Below are 17,555 nucleotides of genomic sequence, written 5' to 3'. Positions count from 1 at the left end.
TTAATTCGTTTACATCCATCTTCCTTGTTTTCTTCCTTGGGAAGGATTTATTCAATTAACAAAACAATAAAGAAGATAAACAAATTTGTGAAGGGTTCAATTAAAAGAAAAATCATTTTGTGAAGGGTCCGTTTTTAAGTTAAAATATTTTGTGAAGGGTCCATTTTTATGAAAATATATTTTGTGAAGGGTCCGTTAACAGACACAAATTTCTTCTAAACAGACCCCTGATAGAGCTTTAGTTTGAAAGGATTCAAAGGTTTCTTTAGGCTTAGTAAGTTTCCAAGTTTCACACTTATAAAATAGGACTGCTTTAACCATTGAATTGAAGATGAGTAGTTTATTGATTACTAATGCTGAAGAACTCAAAATTTTATATAATGTTTCAAAAACACCACATGCTTTTTTCAGTCTGGATGTAACATCTTAGTCAGGTCAGTTCCACCTGTAGTATACACTATTGAACCAAGATAACTAAAAATATCAATGTCTTTGATATCTAGTGTTTAGGACATTGAGTTTAGTTACAATGTGGCTGTTTAATATCATTGCTTTAGTTTCTTCAGTATTTCTCTTTAGGCCTACAGTTTCTGTCGTATCTTGTGTTTTTCATACGATATCTTTGAATCTGGCTGATAACATAACAATATCGTCTGCATAATCAAGGTCCTCAAAAAGGTGTGTAGAATTCCACTGAATTCCTGTTCTTTTATTGGTGGTTTTCTTTATAATCCAGTCTATGACAGTAATGAACAACAGACAGGACAGAACACAGCTTTGCCTTATACTGGTTTCTATCCTAAAACTCTCAGTTGCTATGCCATTTTACTAGAGCAGATCCTTTTCTACTCAAATCTTTGATTATGTTAATACTCTCCACCACAAACACTCACGTTTAATGCAGTCAAATTCTTTGGAAAATCAGTGAAGTTTAAATATAGGATTGATTGAAATTCAATACAGTCGAACCTGCCTATCTCGAATCTCACGGGAAAGGGAAAAAAATTTGAGATAGAGAGGTTTCGAGATATGCAGGTAAGTTTAAAAAATGAAATTCGAGCAGCAATGTTTAATTAAAAGAAACTAAATCATTTATGTTGTAAAGAATTTAATTATGATTACATATTAATTACATCTAATAAAAGTTTTTAACAGTCATACGCACCTCATAGGTAGTCTTTTAATGATTTCTGACGTCGGATTTTCTTTGATTCGATAATTTTTCGAATGTTGGAGAGAGCAGCGAACCCCTCGTGTCCAACGTTTTCTTGACATTCAAGAAAGTTTGTTAAACGTTCCACAGCTTTTTCAGCTTCCTTTACTGTCACTTTCGGTGCTTCTATATGCTCTTCNAAAAATACATTAAAATTAAATCATTAATTTCGGGAAACTAAGAAATTTCGAGATAAGCAGGTTCGAGATAAACAGGTTCAACTGTACTTAGTTCAAATTTTAGAGAATAGAGTCCTAAATAACCCTAAAAGTGATAATTATCTAAACAGATCTGAAACTCATAAGTTTTTTTAAAAAATTTATTGCATTATAGCTGCAAGAAGTCTGTGATTTAACTTAGCATTTTTCACAGATTTTTCTATTAGACTAGCCAGGTCTTCATTTTTTGAAAAATATTTTTTATTCTGAAGTAATTTTTTTTGTTCGAACTAATTTTAATCAGATAAATTATATATATTTTTTTTAGGTTCGATACTTGGGTGACTGGGGCCGAAATCGACCAAGAACCAGATATACCTGATCCTGTTGATGGGCCTTATGAGGTAAGTGACAAAAAATAATGTAACCTATTAGTTTTGTTTGTAATCTGTACTAGATTCATATTTACTTACCAGTGGTCCTACTAATTTCGTTTGCAATGTGAGCTCAAATCTAATCTTTCGTGATTTAAACATCTCAAATTAAAATCTCCTTCTATTAGATACTGTTAATGGCTGTTTAATTAAATGTGCTTTAAGTACTGTTGATGTAAAAGGTTTTTTTTTTGTCTTAACAATATTTTTTACAATATTTGATTGAGTATAAATTAAGTTGAGCCATGTTAACGTGAACTATCAATATGAAGAACCCAGCTTCAGTTAGATGGGTACCAGCTTCTTTGGGTTAGGTGACTGGCAGTCAATGCTAACCACATTGCTTTAATCATGACCCCCTTAGTAAACAGCAGACTTTTGCCGGAGCACTTTATTATTTTTAGTATTTATTTATTGTAGACTACGTTTACTATCAATCTAAATTAAGTATCTTATTTACAACTTAGTATCAACAACTTGTATCTGAGCACAGTTGGATTGATTTTTAGTTACAAGTTTTCTGCAGATAACATAAAAACAATAGGATTTAAATGAATTGTTGATAAAATGCTTTATTGTAATTTAAACTTACTATTGAATTTAAGTATTTTAAATTTTTTGAAGTATTTTAACCTTTCTAAATTTTAAGACTTGTTTTTCAAAGTTATTTTATATTTTCAGGTTAATGCTCGTTGGTTGCTTGATCTGGATACTTTTAATGAGTGGATGAATGTTGATGATTATGAAGTAGAGATGGATGCTTTAGTAAGTTTTTTCTTTAGTTGAAATGTATTTCCTTAATTCGTTTTGGTACAACTTCTAAATCAAAGGCATTAAAAGAGTAAAAATAATTATTTCTATTATGGGAAATTTTATGCTTTAAAAATAAATATCGTTGAAATGAGATTTTGTTTTGTCTTTTTTTACTTTTAGATGTACATTAAAGATGCTAAGAAAATTTTAATTTTACTTAACATAATTCTTATAAAACAAATTTGAAAGGAATATTGGTTCGTATGTTACATTCCATTTTCACATGGTTAGTGTAGACAAACATTTGATTTAATAGCCTAAAAATGACTCTTTGCATCATTCTGAAATTTAATACTCCATACTGGTCTCATTATTCAAAATATAACCTTGTGGTGGGATGAGTCCATTATCACACATCTGGAAAAGGACCTTATTGTTCCAACATCACATGCCTGAAACCAAGCTAGTATTCTTGCGTATTCAAAACTTGCAGTTTCTGTATATTTTAGGCTGATTTTATTGTATAATAAATGCTAATTTTAATTACCCTTGTACAGTGCGCCAAAAAAAAGGGGACCACCCTGAATAACTTTTGAACTTCATGTTCTAGGACTCTATCTTAATGGTTTGGTGTCCTCAAATATGTTAATTAATCAGTGCAGGCAGTTATGAAATCAGACACAAAGGCATATTTTCTCTGAATAAACATATTTTTTTTTATGGATTCGGATTTTTGACCTCCAAATTATGAGGTGTATACGTCCTAATAGTTTGGTCAGCAGAACGGTCAGACCTTTTGACCTCTCAATGTTAATTTTAATTTTTGCATATTCCGCCATATCTCAAGAAGCAAATTGATAAAATATTAGCACACAATTATAAAATTTGTTTATCCAAAAATAATTCCATGCAAAAAATTATTTCTATAAATATTTATATTTTTATTTAATAATAGTCTTAAAAAAATTGAATAGTAATGTATAAAATTTTTTACATCATTTTAAATTATCTTAATTTCACATTGCAAAACACAAAATTTGATCAAAATTGTTTGAATAGTCCCTGAAGAATCGAATTTTAAATTTAGAACTTTTTTAAAATTTGATCTCTGTGTATTCAACAGATTTCACTCAAAGTTTGTATTTTGCCGTGTAATACTTTAAAAATGAAATGTTGAAAAAGTTTTGAGATTTTGTGAAATATGCAAAAAGTAAAAATAACATTAAGGGTTCCAAACTTTGCGTCGCTATCCTGACCAAACTATTGAGACCAGATTCCCGATCCCTTATATTTTGGGGGCCAGAAATCCGTATCTGTTGGGGGGGGAGGTATTTTTATTCTGAGAAAATACGTTTTTGTGTACGATTTCGTTACTTAAAATATTGTTTGCACTAATTAATATTTAAAGTCACCCCCTCAGTCTTCTCAGAATGCATAATTCTTTAGCTAAGGAATATATATATGTGTGTGTGTGTAAATATATATACTAAGATTTATGTTGGCAAAATTAAAATTGAACTTCAAACATATATCAGAAGATTTCTTTTCCTTTGTTATTAATAGCTGAGTGTTGAAAATTATTATAACTCTCAATATCAAATTAAATCGTTATTTTTCTTTGATCAATCCTAAGAGCTTTAATAGTTCAAATGTTACTCTTCTTTTGAAATTATTTATTTTGTCTCTCAATGTATAATATAATATTATGAATATTATTAGATGAATAAAGTGTTATAAATTTAAGGACACATAATTTCAAAAGTCCAGCAGAATCACTAACTTTATTTAAAACTGAATTGTGTATTGTTAAAATAATTTTTTTGTGAGTGATTTTATTTTTAGATTTTATAAATTTTTAAATGTTATTTCTAAATGCATACTGAAACTGACTTATTAAACTTTTATATTGTAGGGACGTAGGCGTTCTCCTAGAGGCAAATACACTATTGAAGAGGTATAAACTTTGCATTTGAAATTATATTATTATTTAAAATAATTATTTTATTGAGCTAAAAATGTAACTACTTTATTCTTCAACTTGTTTATAGTATTTTTCTAGAAAGTTCATTGCTATATAATAATAATTAATTGTTTAAAAAACAATTTTGGTGACAAATTTATTACATTTTCATAATAAAACATAATTTTTTTTCCAGTTACTTGCTGGCGTTGATAGTGATAAAAAGGACAAAAAAGGAAAGAAACGAAAACGATCTCCATCTCCTGTTTCTGAAAAGCGCAAAAACAAAAGGTTTTTTTATTTTATATTATGAGTAGTGTGTAAATTTATGTAGTCGTAAATACATATTTTTAAAATTTATGTGATTTTTATTATTAGTGTCATTAAAATTAATAACATTTAAAAAAAAATTTTAGTTTTTATGAGAACTACAGCAAGATGAAAATGAAAAAACTTAATATAAATAAAATTACATTGTTCAAAGCAATTTTTTAAAAATGTTTGCAAATTTATTTTATTTTCAATCCTAAAATTAGAGAAAAAGGCTAAACTATACTAAAATTTGTCTTATGAACATTGTTCTATAATATTTACATATAACATAAAAACGTAAACACATTAACCAGTTCTCATTATTGATGGTGCATTTTTATTAGAGTAAAAATCCCATGGCATGGTTCTTTTTTTTGCTAGGTAGATACAAATTCTGTGGCTGTTATTCACTAAATATGAATTAAAATCAAAACCCCATTTTTTTTAGGCAGTTATTCATGGTTCATATATTAATCATTTGCTAATTGAAATGTAATTATATGAAATGTAAATATAAAGTGTTGTTAATATTTTAGTCGGAGCAGTAGAGGGCCGACTCTGCTAACAAAAAAGAAATCATTGCGAGGGGATGACGAAATGGATGATTTAACAAAGGATATGGAAGAGCCATCCCCAGAACCTAATGTGCAAGAAGTACACATTCAAAAAAACAGTAAGTATAATCTATTTTTTATTGAAAAATAATTAATTAAAGCTGTTTGTGTAAGACAAAGTTGCTTAACTCATATTGCAATGTTATTTAAAATTTGTTTCAAGTGCATTTTACTCCTTAATCAGAGTTTCTAAAAACTCTCGAGGAAAACTCAAGGGTATAAAAGTTTTATCAAAAAATGAGCCTTTTGCTAAAAACCAGTAGCCAGTTCTAATTCATGTCAATAAATCATCTGATTATCTTAAGTGGAAATCTCACTAATATGGGTATTTTCATATATTTTAGGGCTGTCCATTTTTAAAAATATCTTCACTAATAATAATTTCTTTCGCTTATAAAGTTTTACCTGCACAGCATTATTTTTATAGACTTGATCATATAGGTTTGCATTTACTGGCAATGAAAATTTAATGGTCCAATAGGACCACCTAGATATTCATTAAGGGGTCCATAAACTAAATATGGTTGGCAAACTTGAGAAGAAAAAAATCGAACTTTACTATTACATAATTCCTGTTATGGTTTACACAGGGTTGCCACAGGCGACTGAAATGCAACTATTTGCACCTATTTTTGGCATGAGGCGACTATGGCAACTTTTTTAGCCTGAAAAGGCTTAAAAAGCAGCTATTTTCAGGAAAAGGAGACTTTTCTGTACGCCTAGTGATTTTTTCAGCATAAATTGGATGGAAAGCCTGCGGGAGCTTCTGATCACACTGAATTCTTTTTTTCTTAAAAAATAAAAAATTTTGAATTGCATTTGGCAACACTTGCAGAGCGTTTGGCGACAATTGTCACAATACTAGCGAGAACCTTATATATAAACTGAGATTAACTGTTGTGAGAACTCAGTTTTTTTTTGGATGACAAGTAATAATCTAATTAAATGTTAGGATAAGGCAAGCTTAACTGGAAATTTTAAAATAAAATTGCCTTTAGTTAGGTTACTATCAAAATTGCTTTAATTTTTTTTCAATAAATTAAATAAAGATGTTGAATTAGTGTATTATTATAGTATAAAATTAAAATATGAAGTTTATGTTTATCTATTGTGGAATTTTCCATTTTAATTAGTTTTAAATATTTTCCTTAGGTTTTTGTTGTTTTAATTTTGTTTCGAATGTTAAAACATGTTAATCTTTATAGCAAATAATCCTAGAAGCAATAAAGATGAATCTCAGCCTTTGAAAGGTGGCACTCTTTTGGAATTAGATGGAAATGACACTGACGATAAGGTATGTTATGCTTTTTACTGCATGAAGTTTCGAAAAGTGTTATATTAATAATATTTTATTTTTTAAATTTGAAAATTAGATGTGACATATGAAGCTGTTTAATCGGATTTTTATTTATTTATTTTTTTAATAAATAAAAAACGAATCATTAAACCTGTGCAGCAGTTTTTTACGAATATATTATGTACTTGATACTGATGGTAGAGGTAGACAATTAATCGCATCTAAGAAACTTTACAAAATGACTTTTCCTCTTTTGCTGCTTTATCATTTCTTTTGGCTTATGAGCTAGAAATTAAGATCATTGTTGTAAGTTCTCTATTGGGTGATTGTTTTGTTTATAGCAACAATTATCTTTTTTTTTTTCTTTCTTCAAGAGTTCAATTGAGCTAGATGCATTTCTAGGTAAATTCCACTGTTTTTGTAACAGGTAGCATACCATGAAGAAAGTTTTTCCTGGTATGGATGGTTCTATGCTTCATTTTCCACCTTCTGAAATCGAACTGAAAAACCTTTCGATCTTTTTATGATGGTTAATATAATCAAGGAAAAAGTTCTTTGTTTGAAATTAGTTATTTTATCATGATCATGTAAAGTCTTGGAAAATAATTTTGCATTTTGTTAATGTATATAGTGCTTCAAATTTTTTTGAGTGCTTAAAAAGTTCTTAAAAGGTGCTTATTTTTTGTTGGAAGATTTGTCTATGCACCCTAAAAGCATATAATAATTTTTGTCAATACTCTAGGGAGACAAAGAAGAGAAAATGAAAACATCACGTCCTGGTTCTCCCAACAGTCAGAGTCGAGATAAATTGCCTGAAGACAACCAAGATGACAATGTGACTGAGCAAGCCAATCATATTGTGATCCCTAGTTATGCAGCCTGGTTTGATTATAATAGGTAAAACATATTTTTCTTTCACTCTCTTAACTTTACATTTTAATTTCCTTACCCCATTAAAAACATTGTTTTTATTTCAGTGTTCATGCTATAGAAAGAAGAGGGTTGCCGGAATTCTTCAACTTAAAAAACAAATCTAAAACGCCAGAAGTGTAAGGATATGAAATATAATTTTAAAATATTTTCGCATTAAATTTCTTTTATGTGTTGAATAATCATTGTTGTATATTTTTGTGTTTACAGCTACATTGCATATAGGAATTTTATGATTGATACTTATCGACTGAATCCCACAGAGTATTTAACTGTAACTGCTTGCAGGCGAAACTTAGCTGGAGATGTTTGTGCAATCATGAGGTAATAATTTATTTGCCTCAAGGGGTTAATTTTATTATTTAAGAGTACCTTATTGATCTTTTCTTTATTAGACTTATATACAGTTATATAATTTTAATAAGCTGTGAGTGTTGGTATAATATTTTCATATTATAAGGAATTAAATCATTGTAAGGAATGCTTAAAAATTGTCTTCTGTTTTTGAAAGAGAATTAAAACGCTAACACTTAGAGATGAACCTTGTATTGATGTAGTCTAAGGTCAGTTCTCAGAGTGTTTATGTATTTTTTAAAGAAATCATAACTTATCTAGTATTCATTTAAATATACATTAGTTTCCTTGTTTATCAACAGGGTGCATGCCTTTTTGGAGCAGTGGGGTCTCGTAAACTACCAAGTTGATGCAGACAGTAGGCCAACTCCTATGGGCCCACCGTCTACCTCGCATTTCCATGTTCTTGCTGATACACCCTCTGGTCTCCAGCCCTTGAATCCTCCTCGCACTAATCAGGTATTTAAGTTGCCTATAATGTTAGTTAGTAAATAATTAAATAAAATGTCAAAAATTGCTTGTAAATGTTTTTCTTTTTCTTGCCTGCCTTATTGTTTTGATTTTGTTGCCATGTATCACTGCAGTTCATTTAGTTTCTCCTCCAGAAAAAGAAATGGTATCTTGATTAAGATACTTTTCTAGTTTCTTATTTTATTCCGTACCTAAAGCTAGTACATACTAATTTGAAAAAAATTAAAGTTGTAAAGCAGCATTTTTTAAAAAGAAAGGCATGCAGTTTTAGTGAACTGAAAATATAGTCAAAATCAATTGTAGTCTAATCAATTTTAGTCTAAAATTTAGAGGTGAATTAAATAATCTTACTAATACACTAACTAAAATATATTTTGTAAAAATGTATTAATTCATCTGAATTTTATTATCAAAATAAAAGAGTACCAGGAAGCTAAATATATAAAAAGAAAGGAAGACAAAGTGTATAAGGAAAAATTAAAATTAGGACAATGTCTCCTTATTGAACTGTGCGAAATCTTGCCAATCTAATCAAATGTTTAAGATTGAAGAGTAAGTTTCGTCTTTTTTTTCAAAATATTAAGTTCGAAATTAAACAATTTAGATTACCGTGCCTCTCTTCTATTTAGAACAAAAAATGCTGTCCACTCTTTACTTATGAATGGGGTCATTTTATCCGAGTTTAAATATAGTTTGCCTTAAAGTTACTGTTTTTTCTTTAATGTATGATTGGCTATTATGATTTTCTTTAATGTATGATTGGTTATTTATTGACAAATGAAAATTTGTTTATGCATTCAGTATTGCTTTTCATTTTCACTTACAACTCATAAAGCAATCTGATTTAATGAATAATGCAAATTCAGCATTTTATTATTGCAAAATCTAGCCGTACCTTGCGGGAAGGCTATATAAAGTGTGGGACGGGTTTATCAACTAAGAACAAAACAGGATAAAATTTTCATCAACTTTCTTACCACTTTTAAACAAACATTTGTTTCTGTTATTAAGTATAAATAATATAAAATTTATAAGCTTTGAAAATTTTAGCAATCTGCTGCTTTTGTTTGGTGCTTTTGCTTTGTAAGGCTAGCGCTAATTGTCGAATAACTTTAGTTTAGTTTAAGATTTTGATTTTCTTTTTAATTTTTGTTTTAGTCATCTTAGAGTTTTGATTGGTTCAGTTTTCCTCTTTACTTTTTCTTCCAATTGGTGGTAGAATAGTTTTTAATTTACTAATTTCCTTGTTTAGACATCAAAGGCTGATTAACTAGATCACAAAATTAGGTCTAAGTAATGCTTAGGTGTAATGCTAAGTAATGCTCTAAAAGTGACCCGGAGATCATCTCTATCTCCTATTGATATCAAACATTGTTTTCTTTCACTATTGATATAAGTTTGAGTCATTTGAGATTTCATTTTTTGATACTTATTCATGATAATCCGCAATTCTTATTTTTAGTTTGCTGTTGTAATAAACCCACATTCTTTAAAATTTTTCTCATAAAACAATTTCTTTTAATGTTTTAGCCCTCAGCAGCACAACAAATGCTTAATCTGGATAAAGGTAAAGAAACTCCTGAAGTCAAAACTGAAGAAGGAGTTACGAAACCTCCTATCAATGATAACTTTGGTTTGAGGTTGGATCAATATGCCAAGAAAAATGCTTATATGAAGGTAAATTTTTTTATTTATTTTATATTTTTTGGTCTTACAAAATAAGTTTTTGTATTAGGATAAATTTTTATCAATACTTACATGAGGAAAGTTAGGCTTAAGGGCAAGTTAGAAAGTAATTCATTGAAGAAATAATGTTAACAAATGTGAATAAAGTAAACTGTATTTTTTAAAAAATAATAACCTGAGTGTGATGCAATTTTAAAAGCATAGCTAACAATTATAGAATGATGAAGGGTGATGCCACCAAGGAAAGCGTTAAAAGTGTTTACAAAGGAATTGAAAAAAAAATTGCTTTTGTGATGTACTTTCTAAAATATAATGTAATTACAAAAAATTCTTTATCATTTAGTTTGAAGTTTATCAATCAGAACTTATAATATATCAGATATATACATAACTAAATATATCAGATATGCTAAGCCTGCAAGTAAGCAGCTTTGATTTCAGCAGTGAAATTTAACCCCACCCCAAAATTTGTAAGCTACAAATCGTTTGTGGTTGCGCCCTTTTGCATGGTGGATGTTACAGGATAGGGGCTCAGACATTGTGAGGACCACCCTTAGAGTAAGCATACGGATTGATAGATAGGGAGATACAGATTGATAGATATATGAAGATTGGTACGAAGAAATATTATCGATTTGATTCTGATTATTAATATTTTTTAAATATTACAGTGATATAAATTTTTTCTATGAATTGACTTACTATTGTGAGTAATTCAATATTAAAATAAAACTGGAACTAAAGATTAATTCAGTATTGATAAAATAAAACTTTTTCTAAACAAAGTCATTCTGAATTTAAAAATATAATCTTAATTATATTTTTTAGTTTGCTTTAGAAGAAGAATGGTATGGTATATGTATACAGTACAAAAATTTCCTAATTTTGTTCTAATTAGTCCACTAAGAAGCCTGCAAATGTTATATTGGAAATTTGATAAATATTTTATATTGTTTTTGGATATGTATAAATGAAATCATTAAGTTAGTATTAAGTATTTTCAAACTAAGAAGCTGCAACAGTATCAGGAGAATTAATAGAGTAGGAAACTATTCTGTTTACTTTTTTTTAAGATAAAAAATTAATTAAGACCTAAAATTGGGTTTGCCACTGCCTTTTTTATTTATTTATTTGTCACTTGTTTTTTAAAATGGTGACTCTTTGAAGAATTAGGTGACTATTTTCTCATATATCGTAGTATGATCATCAATTGGTGTTTTTTTCATTTATGAAAACTGGATCCATTTTTTATGCTTTTTATCTAAGAAAACATGTTAATAAAAAGAAATTGAAGTATTNAGTATTATACCCATGTCATGTCAAAAACCACTTTTTGACGTCAAAAACCCAACCCTGGTATATGTATACTGTTACAAAAATTTCCAAATTTTGTTCTAATTAGTCCACTAAGAAGCCTGCAAATGTTATATCGGAATTTTGATTAATATTTTATATTGTTTTTGGATATGTATAAATGAAATCATTAAGTTAGTATTAAGTATTTTTAAACTAAGAAGCTGCAACGTATCAGGAGAATTAATAGAGTAGGAAACTATTCTGTTTACTTTTTTTTAAGATAAAAAATTAATTAAGACCTAAAATTGGGTTTGCCACTGCCTTTTTTATTTATTTATTTGTCACTTGTTTTTTAAAATGGTGACTCTTTGAAGAATTAGGTGACTATTTTCTCATATATCGTAGTATGATCATCAATTGGTGTTTTTTTCATTTATGAAAACTGGATCCATTTTTTATGCTTTTTATCTAAGAAAACATGTTAATAAAAAGAAATTGAAGTATTATTTAACTTATTTATTATGATTTTACTTATTTATTATTATTTAACTTTATTATAATTTGCCTTATTTATTATTATTTAACTTATTTATTGATTACTGATTACTTTACTTTTGCTAAAGCTTCATTGTGATACATTATTTAAATTATTTTGAAATATGTCTAAAATTATATCACTTTAATATTGAATACTTTAGAACAAAGCAGCTGCAACAGTATCAAGAGAATGGACAGAGCAAGAAACTCTTCTGTTATTAGAAGCTTTAGAAATGTATAAAGATGATTGGAATAAAGTATGTGAGCATGTTGGCAGCCGAACTCAAGATGAATGCATCTTGCATTTCTTAAGACTACCGATCGAAGATCCATATCTTGATGATCCTGGAGCAGGAGGGGGTGCCCTAGGTAAAATATTCTCTAAGTATTCAAAAATGTTTGCAGCTATTGAAGTTAAAATTTAATTAGTTTATAAAGTTGATATGGTTTCAGAAACAATAGTGAAATACAAAATATAAACCATGTAGTTTTAGTGTGCCTTTTTAAAAAATATTTGTATGAGCCTAGATCATTGTCTTGAAAATATTTTTCAAAAAGCTTGTTTCTGCAAAAATAATTTTAATTTTTTTAATAACCAACTTATGAGTGTGCTGCTATCCTTAGAATAAACTTTTGATACTGTTAAATAATTGTTCTTTTTCTGGCAAAAGTAATTGTTTTGAAATATGTAATTTTTTCTATTATATTGACTAGTAGATATTTATTTGTTATGTAAATTTTAAGGAACTTTAATATACTTTTTAAAAAATAAATTAGTTATAATACAGTGAAAATGGGCCAGAAATTTTCATGCTTTTATAATTTTAGTCATTTAGGTTAAAGACATTTTTGTACAGCTTGAAATAATAAAACTCCTAAGTCTAGTAGAAAACAAGTTTTGGTTTAAAAATCTCTATCTAGTTAAGATTAAATATTTTTAGACCAAGTGTTCTTTTTTCATAATTTTTCAATTACATATTCCCTTTAGTTATATTTGAATTTGCCTCTGTCCTTGTAAGAGTACACTCATTCACCATAGGATTTTTAGAAGCCTGAGCGAACTGAACCTAAAATTATTTTAACTTAATTGGATACAGTTTAAAATTATCAGTTGCCATTTTTGATCTTTGTGACTAAATAAAAGTCACCATAAAATATTAACTGTCTAAGAAAAAAAGAAATTAAATTTCTACATTAGTTTCAAAGTATTTTGATGAAGTTCTTCGACGTTAAGCTAGGCTCAATATTTTCTTAAAATTTTTAACCTATTTTATCTTTATGGTTTCATTTTAAGGTTGAGAATATCTGTTATTAACAATTTTACACCAAAACCAGAATGGTGAATGGTAAAAGCAGTGAAATAGATTTAAATGGGTTTTTTAAAAAATACTTTATCCAAAAGAACTATCTTTTTTTTATTTTTTATTTTTAATCAGTTAGGGGAAAAAATACTATCTGGAAGTAATCTTTTATCTTGCAATAATTTTTATAAAATGTGTTACTAAATTATAATTTTTTTTTTTTTTAATTAACAGGTCCTCTAGCATTTCAACCTATTCCATTTTCAAAGGCTGGAAATCCAATAATGTCAACAGTCTCCTTTTTAGCATCAGTTGTTGATCCTCGCATTGCTGCTGCAGCAGCTCAAGCTGCTATGGGTAAGAGTTAAAAAAATTTTTTTAACCGTTTTAAAAAAGTTTTAAATAACAGTATCTGTATATAACGTGTAATCTTATAGGTACCTAAATCCCTTATGATTTTTATGAACTTTACCATACTTTTGCTGTAAGAAAGGACTCAAAAGTAATGAGTGCCATTTCTTATTTGCTTGTAACTGGTAGCCCATCCTTTACCTGAGTTCATAGTAAAATGTGGTTGCTTTGTTTTACAACCGACCAGCTTTTTTTCCTTTATCTCATTTATTGGAGGGGAAAAAACGATTTTCTTAGCAATGAAATTTTTATGCAGGCTTGTAACATTTAAGGGCTTTAATAAAGATAATGCATGTTCAAAATTTTGATTGAATGTGTTCTAGTTTTGATCTGTGATCATTTTTTTATCACCTGATGATTCTGCACGTACAAAGTTGTATTTTAACTCGCAGTCTTCTTTGTGTAGCAAAACCGGTTTTCCCATGTTATTGAAGAGGAAATAGTGTATTGTGGAGAATTAATATCCCAATTTTGGCCATTTGCTAATCTGCCAATTGGTTAAATCTAGTTGAGAATATGTATATATTTTAAATATTAATTTTTAATCTAGTATTGGTATCATGAAAGTGAATTTCTCCAAGATTGATGGAATCTTGATATCTAAATATAATAGATATGTTAATTATAAATAAATTGTACTTTCTGATAAAATACTTGTTGATTATTTTATCAGATATTATTGCTAAACTCTTCTTATTCATTCCAATAAATTTTGCAGATGAGTTTGCGAAAATAAAAGACGAAGTTCCTTCTGCTCTTCTTGATGCTCACATAAAAAATGTTGAAGCTGCCGCAGCTGATGGTAATTCTGATCCTAAATCAGGATTAGACATGACTGGCATTGCTGGCACTTTAGAAAGAGAAGAAGGAGGTGAGTTTATCTTTTTTAAGCTCTCTTGTTAACTGAGTTGGATGTTTGATTTATCATTTTATTCTCTGCTTCTCATTAAATGAAACAAGTCCTTTTTTTTAAATACAATTATTGGGTCAAGAGTTCCTAACATTGATTAATTAACCAAATGCAATAGTCAGATTAGTTATATTGCTCAAAAATCTATTTTAAAATTAGCATTGTTTATTAATAAAGCAATAAAAGGACTTAAAATGAGATTTTAAAGGAACCACGTAAATATAAGAGCTAGTAAAATAGGATTGGTAGGCAGACCTGTTAACTCTCGGGCTTTAGGCCTGAGTTTTAAACTTTTGCATTCAATCTCAGAACCTTAAGCCAAAAAAGCATTTTTCAGGCTTTTTTGTTTTGTTTTTTTTAATACGTGTACAAATTGAAATAGGGTCCATGCTCACCCCTGAAAACTTTCCCGAATGTCAGTAGTTTTGTAATTTGAATGCATTTAGTTTATTGTTAATATTTCTTTTTAAAACCTTTTTTAATATTTGGAAAATTTGAGTAATAATGCAACTGTTATTTTTTGAGTACCAAATTTTTGGTGATAGTTTTTCTGTGCTCGCGAAAGTTCAAGGAAAAAATAGCAAAGCCTGTTTCTTGATATTCTAGAAACTCTGTTTTGTACTTTATGGTGCAAAGACATTTCGGAACAGAATTTTTTTATTCTTTTGATTGGATTGGACAAAAGGGTGTAAAATCAATTGCAGGAAAAGTAAAACCAACAGTGTGTTGTGTTGGCCAAGTTAAAGCTGGCAGTATTGTCTTGGGAAGAAATATTTAGCCCTATGATGAAAATCCAGACTTAATTCTGTTCTTTATCAGAACAAACTAATTTGATAGGTATACCAGAAAGAGTTTCTGAAAAATTTTTATTTAACGTTGTTTAAAAATGCTAAATAAGCCACTTAATCTGTTTTTAAATAAATAGATTAATTTGTTATTTTGTAATTTTTAGACGTTAAAAAGTTGTTTATGTAAATTTAATTAAAAAAGTGTTTAAATTTATTATTTTTTTAAATATTTATATATTTATTGTTTTGCTTTTTGCGCTATGCCATGGATATGGAAAGTCTCAGGGCGCAGCTTGTCCTCTCTGGACCTTGCGCCATTAAAACTTACATTCAATTCAATGGAAAGTCTCAGACCTTTTGAATGTCTAAAGTTAGTAGGTCTGGACAGGATATATAACTTAAAGAACAACAAAATTTACACTTTTCAAGATAGAAAAAAATGGAAGGTTATCAAATAATCGATAGGGTTATCTATAAAATTTAAACTGCATAAATAATAGGAGTTTCCAATAATAATATTTTCTCAAGAAACTGAATATTATAGAATGATAGTTTACCATCCAAATTTACACTTCCTGTTAAATTATGTTTTTTATTTGTAAAATGTTCAAAGTTTCATATAAAAATGATAAATTAGTTAAGGATTGATTAAAATTAAATATTTATTTTATACAAAAATTTGGCTACTTATCGTGGAAGATTTCATCCCCTATAGGTTGGTGACTCCGACTTTGGAGTGTAGCAAGTAGCTTTAAAAGGAATGTTTTTAAGGCCTAATTCAGGAACCAAGGAGGGAAAATATTGTTTTGCAATTTCAAACCTTAAACTCTACGTGTTTACTAGTTGTTCATCCAGCTATTTTGGATTAATGGGTTTTTAAAAAATAATTACGTTTTATGTTTCTCTCTTTAGAAGAAGGAGCTGATAAAGAAAACAAGAAAGAAAATGCGCCAGCTCCAGCTCAACAAAACGATACAGCAGCAGTTGCTGGACCCAACATACAAATAAAAATGGAGGTTGAGGAAGGAAAGGTTAGTGAAGTTTTTAAACAGTTAATAATTGAAAAAAAATCAACTTTTTTTTAGTGTTCTACTTAAAAAGCAGATAAAATTAAATGAATGTTTACTGATTTTTAATGTAACAAGATTATTTTTTCAAGCACCTTTTGATTAATATAATTGTCATTTTAGTTGCTAAATTGGCCATCTCCAAAATATAACATTTTAAATGAAAGCTTATTTTCTGCTTACTCTTAGCCAAAATGGGATAGGAACCAAAACTTTTTGGTTTAATAGGTTTTAAAACAGTGTCATTTAGTACTCTATATAAGAAGGCAAAGACTCTTGAAAAGATTTTATTTTTAATTTGGCCAATTTTGCTAGAAACCAAAACTTAAATTTTATTAAATTCATTGTAAAATTCATTACATTTATTGCTTTTTTTGTCATATCACCTAGTACAAAAAATCATTTTAAAATAAAAACTTTTTTAAAAAAAAGCATAATCTTTACAGAATGAAAGTATAAAAAATTAACTAATAAATACATATTTTGATGAGTTATATAAATTTAAATTAAATATTTTAATTGAAGGATATTTATAGGTTTTAAACAAAAACCAAAGATTAAAGTAAAACTATTATAGTATAAAATAAAATTCAATATTTAATTGGTATTATACTTCAGATATTACTTCTTTTTCTTCAATTATTACGGGGTTTCATGAATTTTAAATAGGAAACGTTTTCTTTGTCGGTTTTGTCCTGAAAAATCACATGAGTTATGCAAAAATTTTTACAAAAATTGCAAATAGTGAGCAGCTTAAAAATTCATGTTTTCTGACACTTCATGAATTTTTCATGTTGCGATTACATTGTATTAAAATATATGAATACATGGCTCTAATTGCCAGGAAAACAGTGACAGAATAATTTGAATTTATGATTTAAAATACTCAAAATTGTATCAAAAAGTGATTATTTCAATGCATGATTGAATACTCTAATGTTGTAATAACATCGTAGTTGTGGGAAAAACGGAATTATTTAAAATCACAAAGAAAAACATTGCAATAGTTGCAACACAAAAAATTTGTTCAAATTGCAATGGAAACGACACAAATGAATCGTGT

The 17,555-nt window shown here is 28.2% G+C and overlaps 1 protein-coding gene across 3 annotated transcripts in view; it reads left to right on the top strand.

The window, feature by feature from the left end:
• LOC107439644 (SWI/SNF- related protein mor) overlaps nucleotides 1-17,555 on the top strand; it is a 41,364-nt gene that overhangs the window by 9,167 nt on the left and 14,642 nt on the right. For all 3 annotated transcript variants that reach the window (XM_016052416.4, XM_016052347.3, XM_016052491.4), the window contains exons 6-20: nucleotides 1,700-1,775; nucleotides 2,487-2,570; nucleotides 4,471-4,512; nucleotides 4,715-4,809; nucleotides 5,367-5,503; nucleotides 6,650-6,738; nucleotides 7,484-7,638; nucleotides 7,719-7,790; nucleotides 7,882-7,995; nucleotides 8,328-8,484; nucleotides 10,027-10,173; nucleotides 12,177-12,384; nucleotides 13,551-13,673; nucleotides 14,446-14,598; nucleotides 16,338-16,456. In XM_016052416.4, coding sequence (XP_015907902.2) covers nucleotides 1,700-1,775; nucleotides 2,487-2,570; nucleotides 4,471-4,512; nucleotides 4,715-4,809; nucleotides 5,367-5,503; nucleotides 6,650-6,738; nucleotides 7,484-7,638; nucleotides 7,719-7,790; nucleotides 7,882-7,995; nucleotides 8,328-8,484; nucleotides 10,027-10,173; nucleotides 12,177-12,384; nucleotides 13,551-13,673; nucleotides 14,446-14,598; nucleotides 16,338-16,456 — 1,771 coding nt within the window. The remainder of the gene's footprint in view (nucleotides 1-1,699; nucleotides 1,776-2,486; nucleotides 2,571-4,470; nucleotides 4,513-4,714; nucleotides 4,810-5,366; nucleotides 5,504-6,649; nucleotides 6,739-7,483; nucleotides 7,639-7,718; nucleotides 7,791-7,881; nucleotides 7,996-8,327; nucleotides 8,485-10,026; nucleotides 10,174-12,176; nucleotides 12,385-13,550; nucleotides 13,674-14,445; nucleotides 14,599-16,337; nucleotides 16,457-17,555) is intronic.

Source organism: Parasteatoda tepidariorum, chromosome 8 (genome assembly GCF_043381705.1).
Source record: "Parasteatoda tepidariorum isolate YZ-2023 chromosome 8, CAS_Ptep_4.0, whole genome shotgun sequence".
Taxonomy (NCBI): domain Eukaryota; kingdom Metazoa; phylum Arthropoda; class Arachnida; order Araneae; family Theridiidae; genus Parasteatoda; species Parasteatoda tepidariorum.
This window is presented reverse-complemented; position numbering and strand designations above follow the sequence as displayed.